The sequence below is a fragment of the Orycteropus afer genome, unplaced genomic scaffold (assembly GCF_000298275.1).
Source record: "Orycteropus afer afer isolate SDZICR_OR568_19922 unplaced genomic scaffold, OryAfe1.0 scaffold00489, whole genome shotgun sequence".
In the NCBI taxonomy this organism is placed as follows: Eukaryota; Metazoa; Chordata; class Mammalia; order Tubulidentata; family Orycteropodidae; genus Orycteropus; species Orycteropus afer.
Window position 1 is genome coordinate 1081309 of NW_006922076.1, and position 12743 is coordinate 1094051.

General features: G+C 61.4%; 1 protein-coding gene across 1 annotated transcript in view; it reads left to right on the plus strand.

The window, feature by feature from the left end:
* MMP17 (matrix metallopeptidase 17) overlaps window positions 1-12743 on the plus strand; it is a 29950-nt gene that overhangs the window by 9336 nt on the left and 7871 nt on the right. The window contains exons 4-12 of the mRNA XM_007955051.2: window positions 45-975; window positions 1388-1513; window positions 2935-3109; window positions 3592-3619; window positions 5610-5742; window positions 6677-6806; window positions 7786-8069; window positions 8477-8653; window positions 10308-10398. Coding sequence (XP_007953242.2) covers window positions 45-975; window positions 1388-1513; window positions 2935-3109; window positions 3592-3619; window positions 5610-5742; window positions 6677-6806; window positions 7786-8069; window positions 8477-8653; window positions 10308-10398 — 2075 coding nt within the window. The remainder of the gene's footprint in view (window positions 1-44; window positions 976-1387; window positions 1514-2934; window positions 3110-3591; window positions 3620-5609; window positions 5743-6676; window positions 6807-7785; window positions 8070-8476; window positions 8654-10307; window positions 10399-12743) is intronic.

Genomic DNA, 12743 nt, shown 5'->3' on the forward strand with positions numbered 1-12743 from the left:
GGTCCCGCAGGCTCCTTCCTGCGTGGGGTAGGGCCCCTTTCCAGGCTCAGACGCACCCCGCGCCCGCCCCGCATCCCCGAAAACGCGGTGCCCGCTGTCCCTCCGGCCTGGCAGCGCCGCTGGGAGGCAGTGGCGTCTCGCGCGCAGCCCCCAGGGCTGGGCTGCCCCCTGGGGCCCGAGTCTGTGGGTGTTGGCGTCCCAGGCCCTCAGGAACATGGACTTGGCAGAACCCCGGTAGCTCCCGCCTTGCAGCGCCCCCAGAAAGCCAGGGACCCCAGCCGGGGCCGCCTCCGCCTGGCACCCACGCGCGCGCGGGCATTGGGGCTCCAGGACTCCAGGCGGGAGAAGGCGTGGAGGGGCCTTGGAGGACGCGGCCACGGGCTCCGGGGAGGCGGCTCTTCAGCCCGGAGAGCGCCCCTGCCCGCACCCCGCAGCTGTGCCCGCGCGAGCGGCGTCTTCCTGCGCCTGGTCTCCTGCGCCCATGCGCCCCGGCCCTTTTGGAGGGTGAGGTGGCCCTATCCACTGGGGCGCACGCCCTGGGGGTGACCCCTGCTGGGGGGGCGACGGGACAGCCAGGCCCCCCGCCTTCGACCCTGGTGCGGCCGGCCGAGCAGAGGCCGGTCAGAGTTGGGCCAGCGGTGGAGGTGCTTGTATCCCTGCCCAGCGTGCGCTCAGGCCCGGGCTGCCCTGAACTTTCCCGTCCCCCCATCACAGGGGACGCTGCACCTGCAGCCAGATCGCTCTCCCCGGTTCTGGACGCCGGGCCCCTGGCCATCCGCCACAGCTGGTGCAAGGGCGCCACTGGGCTTGGGAGCAGGCCGGGGCGCCCGTGGGTCCTGCCGGTTGGTGGAGGCGCAGGCGCCAGGGGCAGGGCGGCGGAGCCCGAGAAGCTGGAGCCTCCCCGGAGGGAGAGCAGCCTCCCATGGTCCGTGGGCGGAGGGTGGCCCCTGGTGGCCGCCCGGGGAACGGCACAGTGTGCGCGTGGGAGCCGGAAGGGGCCGGCAAGGGGCCTACTGTGCGGACAGTCTGGGGCTGCAGCCAGGACAAGGACCCTTTGTAAGCAGACCCAGCTCTCCAGATAGGATTGCGCCAGCGTCTTGTGGCCAACCCCACACCCCCAGCTGTGCGCAGATATTAGCAGACTGACAAAGCGTGGAGTGACCCCCGCCGTGGCTGGCCTGTGCGCCGCGGGGACAAAAGAGCGGCCTGGGCTGTTTCGTTTCTTTAGTAGGTAAAACCCTCAGTACCCTGTCCCAGCCCACAGAGGGCCTTCAGGGGGTGTCAGCCGCACACCTCTGGCCCAGGGAACATACTCTTACTAGTTTTGGGTAGTTTCTGCAGACTGTTTGCCTGTGAGACTATGTGGCCAGTCCCTCCCATTCTGCAGCGTGTGGCATCTGCCTGGAGAACACCCCACAGGCCAGCGTCCTGGCCTCGTTCCTTCTGCCCTCGGCTCCACACTTCTTTCACGAGTGTTACGTCGCTGGGCAAGGGGCACAGATGGCCGTTTCTGGTACTCGACGGGGCGGCCGTCCCCGGTGACTGTGTGAACGTTAGGTTTTGGGACGTTTGCAGGCATCTCCCAAGTTTCTCCTGATTTCCAGTCCAGCACAATCACATTTTCTCACTACCTCGTCCTGTGGGTGGGCTGCCCCATCCCCACCCCCATCCTCACCTCCCTGCTATAGGGGGATCGTTCGTTTTGGGTTGGGGTGTCGGTGTGCTGGCCTTTGTTGGTGCCAGGGACGAGCAGGGGAGGCGTCTCAGGCTCATCAGGCAGAGCAGCCCAGGTGGCCTGGGGGCCGGGTGTTGGGGTGGAAGCCAGGTCCTTGTATGAGCCCTCACCCCCTCTCTGGGGCATCCAGAAGAGGGACAGGATGACTTCTACACCTGGCCCCAGCCATAGCCTCTGTGGCCATCGGCCCTCAGGGTTTTGTAAATCTGGCTTGGGTAGGCATGTCCCTGCGTGTGAGTGGCCTGGGCGCCCTGGCACTGTCAGTCAACAGGCTGAGCCAAAAACAAGGTAGCTGGCATCGGTGACATGGTGCAGGCATCCACCAAGTGAGAGAGAGAGTCAGAGGCCCCCTCCCCTGCAGCCCTGCCCACGTCACACAGTGTGACGGGCTACGATATGTCGTTTGCCTCAGAGTAGCCCCTCAGCACAGGCCGGGCTCTGTGACTGGCCAGCCCTGTGCCTCAGTGCCCCCATCTGTAAATGGGGGCCCCGTGAGGGAGGACTGGCACTGCTCCCACATCATGTCCAGCTGTGGCTGGCAGAAGGCACTGCTGTCTGTCCATCTGTTCCCAGCCGGGTGGGGCGGGAGGGGAGACGCCAGTGCACGTGGCGGCCTGGCGGGTGCTCTCCCCGCAGTCCCAGCACAGGGGCTCCCCAGGGTCATCCACCTCCCCGTTAAGTGTGGATGTGAGGTGCAGATCTGTGCGGCAGACGGGAGGGGGGTGCCCCTGTCACCTCAGCTGATGCCTGCTGCGTGCCAGGCTCCAGGGATGCAGGGCCACCCTCACACCGTCTGTCTGTTGGGGGTCCTGCTCCGCTACCCAGAGGGAGGTGCAGTGGTCTGGCAGCTGCAGGGTCTGGCTTCAAATCCAATCCCAGCGCCTTACTGGCCCCACGTGACCGGCCCCACCTACTTCTCTAGTCCTTCTCCAACCTCACCAGCTTCCTGGTGACCCCAGGACAGCCCCGGCCGGCTCCTGCCCCAGGCTGTGTGCCCTTGCTGTGCTTCCTGCCAGGAACACTTCCACAGGTCCTGCCCGCCAGCTGTCCCGCCAGCTACCTCTCATCTTTGGCATGGAGCTCCCCCCCCCCCCGCCGCGTATCCTCCCCGACGTCCCACCTCACAGGGCCAGCCCCAGCTCTGCCTCTTACTCGTGTGCCTTTGGCCTGGCCTCTCTGGGCCTGTTTCCTCTGAGCAGATGCAGGGGATGAACGTGGCCACCGGCTGAGGTTCACCGTCTGGCCAGTGCTCGTGCAAGCCTGCTGTGTGCCAGGTGCTGCCGCAGCACCGAGGCAGGCCCTGCACGTGCACGGCTTCCGGGAGGGTCCTCTGGGCGCTCAGCCATCAGTGTCACATAGAGGGATTGAGGACACGTGAGACGTCACCAAGACGCTTATCCTCACAGTCTGCTTGTTTATCACTCAGCATCCCACGGGACTGGCAGCTCTCTGACAGTGGGCTGGGATCTCAGGATCCCCCCAGTACTTGGCACAGTGGGTGCCCCATGAAGATGTGTTAGACGGACAGCTGGTCGGACAGCCAGGGGGGTCCAGAGTACGCCCTGATGTAGACAAGGCAAGAGAGTCTGTGGGCCCCGTGGCCACAGTGGCACCTGCCATGGGGGCTGCCATGCACTGCCCTGTTGGGGCTGCACTCCCACGAGGAGGACGGTGGTGGGGTGAGGACCATGCTCGGGGGCTCCTGGGGCCCTGAGACAGCTTTGTGGGGTTCCGAGGCTGGAGGTCTGGGAACCCGGGCTCTGCCACTGCCCCTCTGAAACCTCGGAGCCTCGTTATCTTTCACTGTGAAATGGGTACCCGGCCCCTGCTCTCCGTTAAACCCCCCACATGGTCAGAGTCAGTCACACAGGGGGCGTGAAGAAGGTGAGCTTGGGCACCAGTGCCCATGTCTCCAGGCAGAGCTGCAGAAACTGGGCCAAGGGCTGCCTCACCCCACGCCCAGGCCCAGGCAGTGCCCGGCAGGAGCTGCGGGATGGGTCCTGAGAAAGCCCAGGCTCGGGGTGGCCCAAGTCTCTCTCCTCACCCTCGGGGCCTGCCCCACACTCAGCAGCAGGTCAGCCGGCCTCACTGTGCTACTGTGAAACAGGTCTGACAGCAGTGTTGCCTGTGGGCTTGTCGTGGGAACTAAATGAGATACCCATCCCCGTGCCTGGCGCCCGCCCAGCAAGAGCTTATCGCAGCCCCGACGCGCTGGCCCTTCCTCCACCCCGTCTCCCCAGAGCCCCTCTCTGTCCTGCCGTCCCTCCAACCCCCATCTCTGCTCCTTTCCCTCTGCCCTCCAAACTCACCGAGGGGACTTGGTGGGGGTGATGGTTGCACTAATGTAAAATTTACTAAAATCACCGAGTGGAGTTTTACGCTACTTAAATTACACCTTGTTGAAGCAATAAAAGAAACACGTTATGACAGTGGTGATAAACGTGACAGGCAACACCACCAGGAGGAGGCAGGAGCCCGCCGTGTCAGAGGCCGCCGCAGACCTAATGTGGACCTGCCTCCTGGGCCATGGTGTCCCCATCTGCAGTAATGGCCTGCTCACAGTCCTTGGGGGTTCCCTGAGGGCCGCTGGGGTCTCCCTCCCACTCCCCTCGCCCTCTTGAGGCAGCCCGGCCCCTCCCAGTGGCCTTCTGGAAGGTTCACCCGTCGCCTGCGTAGCACCGCCCTCCCCGGCAGCAGCCTCCTGTTGCCCTGGAGACCGCGGTCGCCTGGCGACAGCAGAGGCAGGACCAGACGGCGGGTGGGAGTGGCTGGGTCACCACGGACCTGGCACGCAGTCAGCCGCACGCTGAAGGTACCGGGGGCAGGGTGGGGGACACCTGAAATGGGGGGTCCATGCCCCAGGCACCACAGCAGTTGGGGGAGGAGCGAGGCGAGGGTGCTCGCCTCAGGAGGCAGGCAGGGGGGTGCTGCCGGCCACATTTGCCCAAGATTCTCAGGGATGGGAATCCCTCAGCCCTGTGGGCAGCTGTTGTAGCCTGGGTAACCTCACTGCCACCTGGCAGCCTGGATCGGCTCACCTATCCCCACAGCATGTGTTAGCCAGCCACCGGGAGAGCTCTGGCGTGTGAGATGCCCCCTCAGGGACCCCCTCCCACTGAGATGGGTTCCTGGCCGCCTGGGGGCTGACTGCTGAGAGACGGAACACAGGAGCCTCTGCCGAGGCCCAGGGCGTGGGAGGGGGTGGAATCCTCAAAGGCTGGTGCTGCCTGCACCCCCAAGCCCATCACGGGCTCGTCCTGTTGTCAGGCTGCCCTTGGACTTCCCCTGGGGGTCTCCAGGAGGTGGCCCTTGCCATCCCACAGCCTGCAGGGTCCAGGTGTGAGGAGGGGACCAAAAGAGAGTGAAGGAATGAACGTGACCACTGGCCTGGCTCAGCGGCGCTGTTTTTGTGGCAGGCCACTCGGGCCCCCGGTCAGACTCGCCTTGTGAAAACGCTTGGAAAGCTCTCAGAGGCCCTCAGGCGCCCAGGGCTGGCCAGGGTCTCCCGGGGCCCAGAAGAGTGGCTGCCGGGGAGCCCTGGAGGGGCTGGGGCCGGGGCCGGGGGCTGCTCCACACCCTCATCGCTGGCATCACCACTGTGTGGTTTAGGAGCCTTTACTCCCACTTCCTGCAGCCTGCCCCGGGCCCTTTGCTACCTCAGGGAGGAGAGAGCCGGGCGGCCGCTGTAGGCTGTTGCCCAGGCTGCGCACTGCACAGGCTAGCCCTGCCCGAGGCCCACTGAGTACATCTAGATGCTCTCCCCAGCACCTGGAAGGTGCCTCAGGAAGAGGCGACAGGTGCCTTGTGGGCAGTTGGCGGAGGTGGCTGCTCCGAGGGGTCAAGCCCCGCCCCTCACTTGGCTCTTTGCCCACAGGAGTGGCTGAGCAGGTTCGGTTACCTGCCCTCCGCAGACCCTGCCACAGGGCAGCTGCAGACGCAAGAGGAGCTGTCAAAGGCCATCGCTGCTATGCAGAGGTTTGGGGGCCTGGAGGCCACCGGTGTGCTGGGTGAGTCCTCGGGGAGGGCAGGGGTGGGGCTAGCAGCCTGACACCTCGCTCCTCATTTCTCCAGCACCCCACCCTGAGCTGTCCCCTCTCCCCGCTGCATGGGAGGTGCGGCTGGGAATGTGAGACCTAGTCGTCATCCCACAGCATCTGGGCCCTGCTCTGCAGCAGAATCCAAAGCTTGGTGCCCATGGGGCCAGGCCACTGGAGTCACCCAGGCCTCCCAGGTCCACCACCCAGGGCCCCCTGAGGCCCACCCTGTGCAGTGGTGCCCAGTGCCTCCAGAGCTTGCAACTCCCAGGAGAAAGTGGCCAGAAGGCAAGGTGTTCATAAGGCACCCTGCTTCCTAACCGTGGCCCCGAGCTCTGGTTCTGTAAAGACATCTGCAGGGCTGGCTGACCAAGCACCTCTCCCAGGCCTTTGCAGCACTAGACACCTGTGTGTACCACAGAGAAGTGGGCGGATGTGGGTCACTGGAGGAGCAGGAACAAAGGGAGCCTTGGCCACAATGTGCCACTTGGAGGCACACACCAGCTCAGCCACACTCCTGACTGGTCAGGGCTCTGCTGATGGCCATATTGATTGGGTCAGGTCTCAACCATGCCCTTACTGATTGCTCAGGTCTCTGCTGGTGATCATTCTGATTGGTCTGAGCTCAGCCATTGCCCTTTCTGATTGGTCAGGGCTCTGCTGGGGACCATTCTAATTGGTCAGGCCTCTATGGGTGACCCTTCTGATTGGCCAGCACCCATGCCATACATTAGTAGCCGTTTTGGAGGTCACCCGGTCCAGGTCCATGAACGTATACCCTCCAGAAGTGGGAACTCACAACAGGGCCCACGTAGCTGGCGGCGGGGCTTCGTCCACCCCAGACCAGTGTGGGAGGGAGGGAGCAGCCGTGCTTGGGGAATGGCCTGACCCCTGTTCACTCCCACAGACGAGGCCACCCTGGCTCTGATGAAGACCCCGCGCTGTTCCCTCCCCGACCTCCCCTCCGCAGCCCCCACACGACGCAGGCGCCAGGTCCCCACCCCGACCAAGTGGAACAAGAGGAACCTTTCCTGGAGGTGGGTACAGGAGTGGGGGATAGATAGATCCTGGGGCTCGGCTGCCACATCTGCACAAACTGGGGGCTTGTAACAGCAGGGCTCCTGCTCTCCCCAAGAGGCGAGACGCCCACCAGGGTGTCGTCAGGGCTGGTTCTGCAGAGTCTAGGGGAGGGTCCTTCCTCATCTCTTGTAGCTTCTCAGCTCGTGGGTGAGCGCCCCAGTCTCTGCCTCCATGTGTCTGTGTCCTTCCGGTTCCTTGTAAGGACACTCTCGTTGGACTTTGAGAGTTCTGGTACTGCAGATGGCTAACGCACTCAGCTGCTAACCAGAGGTTGGAGGTTCAAGTGCCCACAGGCACCTCAGAAGAGAGGCCTGTGGTCTGCCTCCCAGTGCTCAGCCCCGAGACCTGCAGAGCAGTTTCTCGAGTGAGTCGGACTGACGCAACAGCAGGTGGTTGGGCTTGGCTCATTGGGCCAGGGCCTCCTAACCCAGGATAACCACGTCTCGATCGACCGAATCCTGTCTGCCAAGATCCTGTTTCCCAACCGGTGGTACCCTGAGGTGCTGGATGGATGTGGATTTTGGGGGACACTCCTCAGCCCTCTGCTATCGCCGGGTTGGAGCTGGCTCAGGGGTCTGGTTAATGTGTGAGCCCATGACCACTGAGAGTGGATAGGTCAGGCAGATGGGTGGGGCTCTTACTGGTTTGATGGCCCACCTGGACATCGCCTTCTCCCGTCTGTGGAGGCTTGTCCATCCTGGGTGGGCTCCCGGCACCCTCCCGGGCCTGGGAGGTCGGCCGTGGTTCCTAGAAAAGTGGGAGCAGAGAGGGCTGTGTGCCTGCCATTGGGACATGTGTGTCCCTCTGAGGGAGACGCTGAGAGAAAGCTCTGTGGGCCGTGCTTACCTCGGTGGGCTGACGGCGAGGGCGCTTTGCCGGGTGTGGGGACCAGGCTCTGTGTGTTCACATGTACACGCCTCCACTCCCCCCACACAGGGTCCGGACATTCCCACAGGACTCGCCCCTGGGCCGTGACACGGTGCGGGCACTCATGTACTACGCCCTCAAAGTCTGGAGCGACATCGCACCGCTTAACTTCCACGAGGTGGCGGGCAGCTCGGCTGACATCCAGATCGACTTCTCCAGGGCTGACCACAATGATGGCTACCCCTTCGACGGCCCTGGTGGCACTGTGGCCCATGCCTTCCTCCCCGGCACCCACCACGCTGCAGGGGACGCCCACTTTGACGATGACGAGGCGTGGACCTTCCGCTCCTCGGGTGCGTCGGGACTGCCAGAGGGGTCTGTGCACCTCCCATGGTGGGAGGGGCCCCTCCAGTCCCAGAAAGGCAGGAGACGGCCAGGGCTACTTCACGCACCTCACAGCCCAGTGCCTAGTGGGAGGGTCTGAGGGCCGCATGGGCATGTGGCCAGCATGGTCCAGCCTGTGCAGAAAGGCCAATCCCACTGAGTGACACACACGTCTGGGTGACAGGCACCTGGCCTGAGAAGCCCCTGCAGACCTTGCAGCACCCACCTGAGCAGGAATTGTGCTCTTTGGCTGCATGCTGGGGACCTGCCATCACGCCCACTGCACGGCCCTAGTTCTGTGACACTGCCCGTCCCAAGGGTGTGTGGACTCCCACCCCTCTCTCAGGCCCTGACTCACATGGCCACTCTCCCCCAGATGCCGACGGAATGGACCTGTTCGCGGTAGCTGTCCATGAGTTTGGCCACGCCATCGGATTGAGCCACGTCGCCACCGCCCAGTCCATCATGCGGCCATACTACCAGGGCCCGGTGGGTGACCCACTGCGCTACAGGCTGCCCTATGAGGACCGCGTGCGTGTCTGGCAGCTGTATGGTGAGCACTGCACACTGGGAATCCGCAGAGGCACGGGGGTCCCCCAGGGTGGACCAGAAGCCCCAGCCCAGGCAGAGATCCAATGAGTTAGGATCCTGGCCCCACATGTCCAGTCTTCACTCCAAGCACCACGGGCCCCAGGAGGGGTCCACAGCCGCCCAACACCCAGAGTCACAACGGTGGTCCTGGATGTGACACCAGACCCGGGCCCCAGGCAGGGTCCACAGCCACCCCATGAATCAGAACTAGGGTCCTGAACCCGACCCCAGGCCCAGGCAGAACGCAGCACACCCTGTAGATGGTGTTCTCACCCCCCTGTGCAGACGAGAAACTAAACCACTGAGGTATGTGGGTCCCCAGGGTAACCTGATAGGGACCTATAGAGTGATGTTACGTCCTGAGTCTGGCCCTGGAAACTCCTCTCTGCTAGGGACATTGGCAGGTCAGACAGACAAGCCCTTGCCCAGTGTTCCAGGGAGACACACCCTCCTCAAATAGCGAGATCAGAGGCGAAGTCTGAGTGCGTCTTGCAGTTCTAGATTGCTCATGATTGAGATCTGTGGTGGTTAAGTCTATGTGTCAACTTGGCTGGGCTTGGTTGAGTGTCTGGGCACCTGGATGTAGTATTCCCCATGAGAGACTGGTAATCAACTCTGTGGTGGAATCTACTGTGAGCAGCTGAGTAGCTGCCTTAGGGGGTATGGTCTGCCTCCTGTATATAAGCAGCAGCTTTGGGCATGGTCTCTAGCTTATGGCACCTTGGACCCTGCATGTAGCCGTGTATGTTGTTCAGCGGCCTGCCATGCTCTGCCGAACTTGGGACTTTCAACGGACTTGAATTAACAGCCTGCCATGTGGTTTGGTAACATCAGGACTGTGCCATTTTATTTGTCGACCTTGGTCTTGTTAGCCTTGGCAGCCAGCAGCTGCCTGAGTGAAAGATGCCTCTACCTTCAGTGGGCCGGGAGCAGGAGGCAGAGCTGAAGCCCAAGGTCGAGGGGCTTTCACCCAGCCCTTAGAGCCTGGCACTTTGAACTCGGACATCTAGCCTCCTGAACTGTGAGAGAATAAACTCCTGTCCAAGCATCCCATTTGTAGCATATCCTTGTCAGAGCAGCCCTAGGGAACCAGAACGGGATCCCACAGTGTCTGTCTTTTCGTGACTGACCTCACTCAGCGGCACGTTGGAGGAGTATTCCTGTCGTGGCGTGTCAGGACTTCTTTTCTCTTTGTGTCTGAGTAACATCCCGTGGTGTGTGCAGACCACACCGTTGATCCATCCCTTGCCGACGGATGCTTGGCTTGTCTCCACCTTCCAGCTGTGATGAACAGGCTCCCTTGAGCACTGGTTGCAAGTCCCCATTTGCACAGTGGTTTACGGTCAAGGTGCATGCACACCAGAGTGCTGGCTCAGTACCTCAGTGTGACCTCGTTGGAGGTGTTGGCCTTGAATTTGACCGGGACACCTGTCATCAGCCCGACGGGCAGAGGTCTTTGCCTGCTTCGCCCACTGCAGGGTCTGTGGTGCCTGACGGCGGGGAGGCCATGTGGCCTCGGTTTCCTCCCCCGGGGGTTCTCAGGAGGACTTGGGGGTGAGCATGTGTGGCGGGCATGTGTCTCATGGTTTGATTTGCTCCCTCCTTGTCTCCCACAGGTGTGAGAGAGTCTGTGTCCCCTACTGGACCCCCAGAGCCCGAGGAGCCACCTCCCCTGCCGGACCCACCTGACAACCGGTCCGTTGTCCTGTGAGTCAAATGTGCCCCACGCCCTGTCCCTCCTGCCAGCAGTCCCTGACCTGTTGGGACAGACGTCCCCCAAACGGCCGCTGAGAATTCAGGGCTGAGGCTCTTCAGAGAGCAGTGTGTCACGTGGGCTAGCTGGCCCTGAGTGTTTTGTCCTTCCTCAGAGTCCGTCAGCAGTGGGGGTAGCCTCTTCTCCCCACAGCCAGGGGCTGCAGCAGGGCTGGGTTCAGATGGGCCATCCCTGTGCCCCTTCACCGAGTCACTGAGATGAGGGACAAGCACCCCAGCCCAGGAGTACCATTTTATCAAGCTCACAGGTTCTGGGGTCAGGAATTTGGACAGGGCTCAGGGGGGATGTGATCTCTGCACTCACTGGGACGGGGCGCCGGGGGAAGGAGAGAGGCTGGAATCCTGGCTGCAAATGCCTTGACTCACGTGTCTGGTGCCTGGGCCAGACTGACTCCAAGGCTGAGCTCATTGGGGACGGTTCACCAGAACCCACACAAGGCCTCTTCGTGAGGCTTGGGCTTCGCCACAGCATGGCAGCCATGTACCTAGAGGGAGCAACCCAAGAGGGCACTCAGAGCTGGCTTGCCAGGCCACAAAGCAGCTGCCAGCCCTGTGTGACCCGGCCTTGAAGGTCCTGTGCATTGCTGCAGATGACACCTGTTGCAACAGGCAGAGCCCGCCCAGGTCCCAGGGGACACAGACCCCATCTCAGCAGAAGGTGTCAGAGGATTCATAGCCCTTATTTTTCAAGCAAGGTGCCTTGGTGGCACCGTGGTTAAGCGCTCGGCTGCTAATCAAAAGGTCAGGGGTTTGAACCCACCACCTGCTCCATGGGAGAAAGATGTGGCTGTCTGCTTCCCTATAAACTAAGTCTTGGGAACCCTATAGGGTTTCCAAGCACCTCTGTCCTGTAGAGGTGCTGAGTCGGAATTGACTAGAGGCAATGGGTGTTTTTTTTTTTTTTTTTCCCTTGTGATTTGGGTGAAAGTTTACAGAGCAACAGCAGTTCATACACATTTTGTCTCATGACATTGATTGCAATTCCCACAATGTGACAGCTCCTCTCCCACTTCCTCCCCCTAGTTCCTCTTCCCTGTGTCCTTCCCTCCCATGGACTCCTGCCCCCCAAGCTGTCTCCCAAGCACTGGCCGTCTGTTCTCCCACAATTGCTTGCTCCAGGGAGCGGATCTGCCTGATGTAAATGTTCAGTGGGTGGGTATTTTTAAACCAGTGTCGCCTGCCCTTTCTCTTCCCTTCCTCCCTGCACGCCTGCGCGGTAGCCAACGTTAACAGCCTTTCATGGGCATGCAAACATGATGCACATACTTAGGGTCATGTTCTGGTTTTATTTTCACTTTACTTTTTTCGGCTGTGGGCCGGACATCTCTGTACTTTTCTTGTTAGCTGTATATCGTGAATTTTCTTCAGGTCGAAAAATACTGCTCTTTTTTGTTCCTAACCTGACTTATTTTTTTACAAAATTCGGATTGTGTGTTTATTTTCACAGCTTTCAGCAGGTTCTACTGGTAGATTTTGGATCTTTTAGGGAGAGTGGCCCCAGTAGCTTGCAACAGTGTAAGCTCTGACCTGACTTATTTATTGACTAAGTAATGTGTGCCAGGGATACAGCAGCCAAGGACATGGAAAACACGTGCAGTGAAACGTGGCTTCTCACTGGTGACCTGAGTCACCAGTCCTCCTCCCCGGGGCAAGCGTTGCGTGTATCCTTCCAGAGATGTCCCACACGATGTAGGGAAGCGAGCACTTGAACCAAATGGTGTCACGCGCCCTGCCTGGCGTCGCACATGCTGCGTCCCCTGGGGCACCTTTCTGTCAGCAGCTCGTGGACACGCCCTGGGGCTGCAGGAGCTGTGAGCGGTTGGGTGGTGTGAACAGGCCGTACTGTAGCTTTCAAGTTCTTGACTTCTGGGCATCTGAGCTGTTTCTGGTCCTTGGCTCTCCTCAATGATGTTGCCATGGAACACGCTCCTCACAGGAGTTTGTGTGGTGGTGGAGGGCCGAGTTCTGCCATTGGCTTTGGGAGGATGTCTAGAATTTTGGTGAAAAGCAAGAAAAGAAACCACTGGTTACTGAAATGCTGTGGGTGGGAGCAGAGCTGCGCCCCATAGGCTGTCAGTGGCAGGCTTTTCAGAAGCAGAGCTGCAGGCCTTTCTTCCGCTGCACCTCTGGGCAGCAGCCTTTCAGTTAGCTGGGGGCTGCCTACTGAGGGCACCACCAGGGCTGCTGCCATGTCTCACAGCCAAAGCACCCCTTCCCCCGCCTGAGGGTGACGAACAGGCGCTGCTTCTGGGTGCTTCTCTCTGTGGGACTTGCCCCAC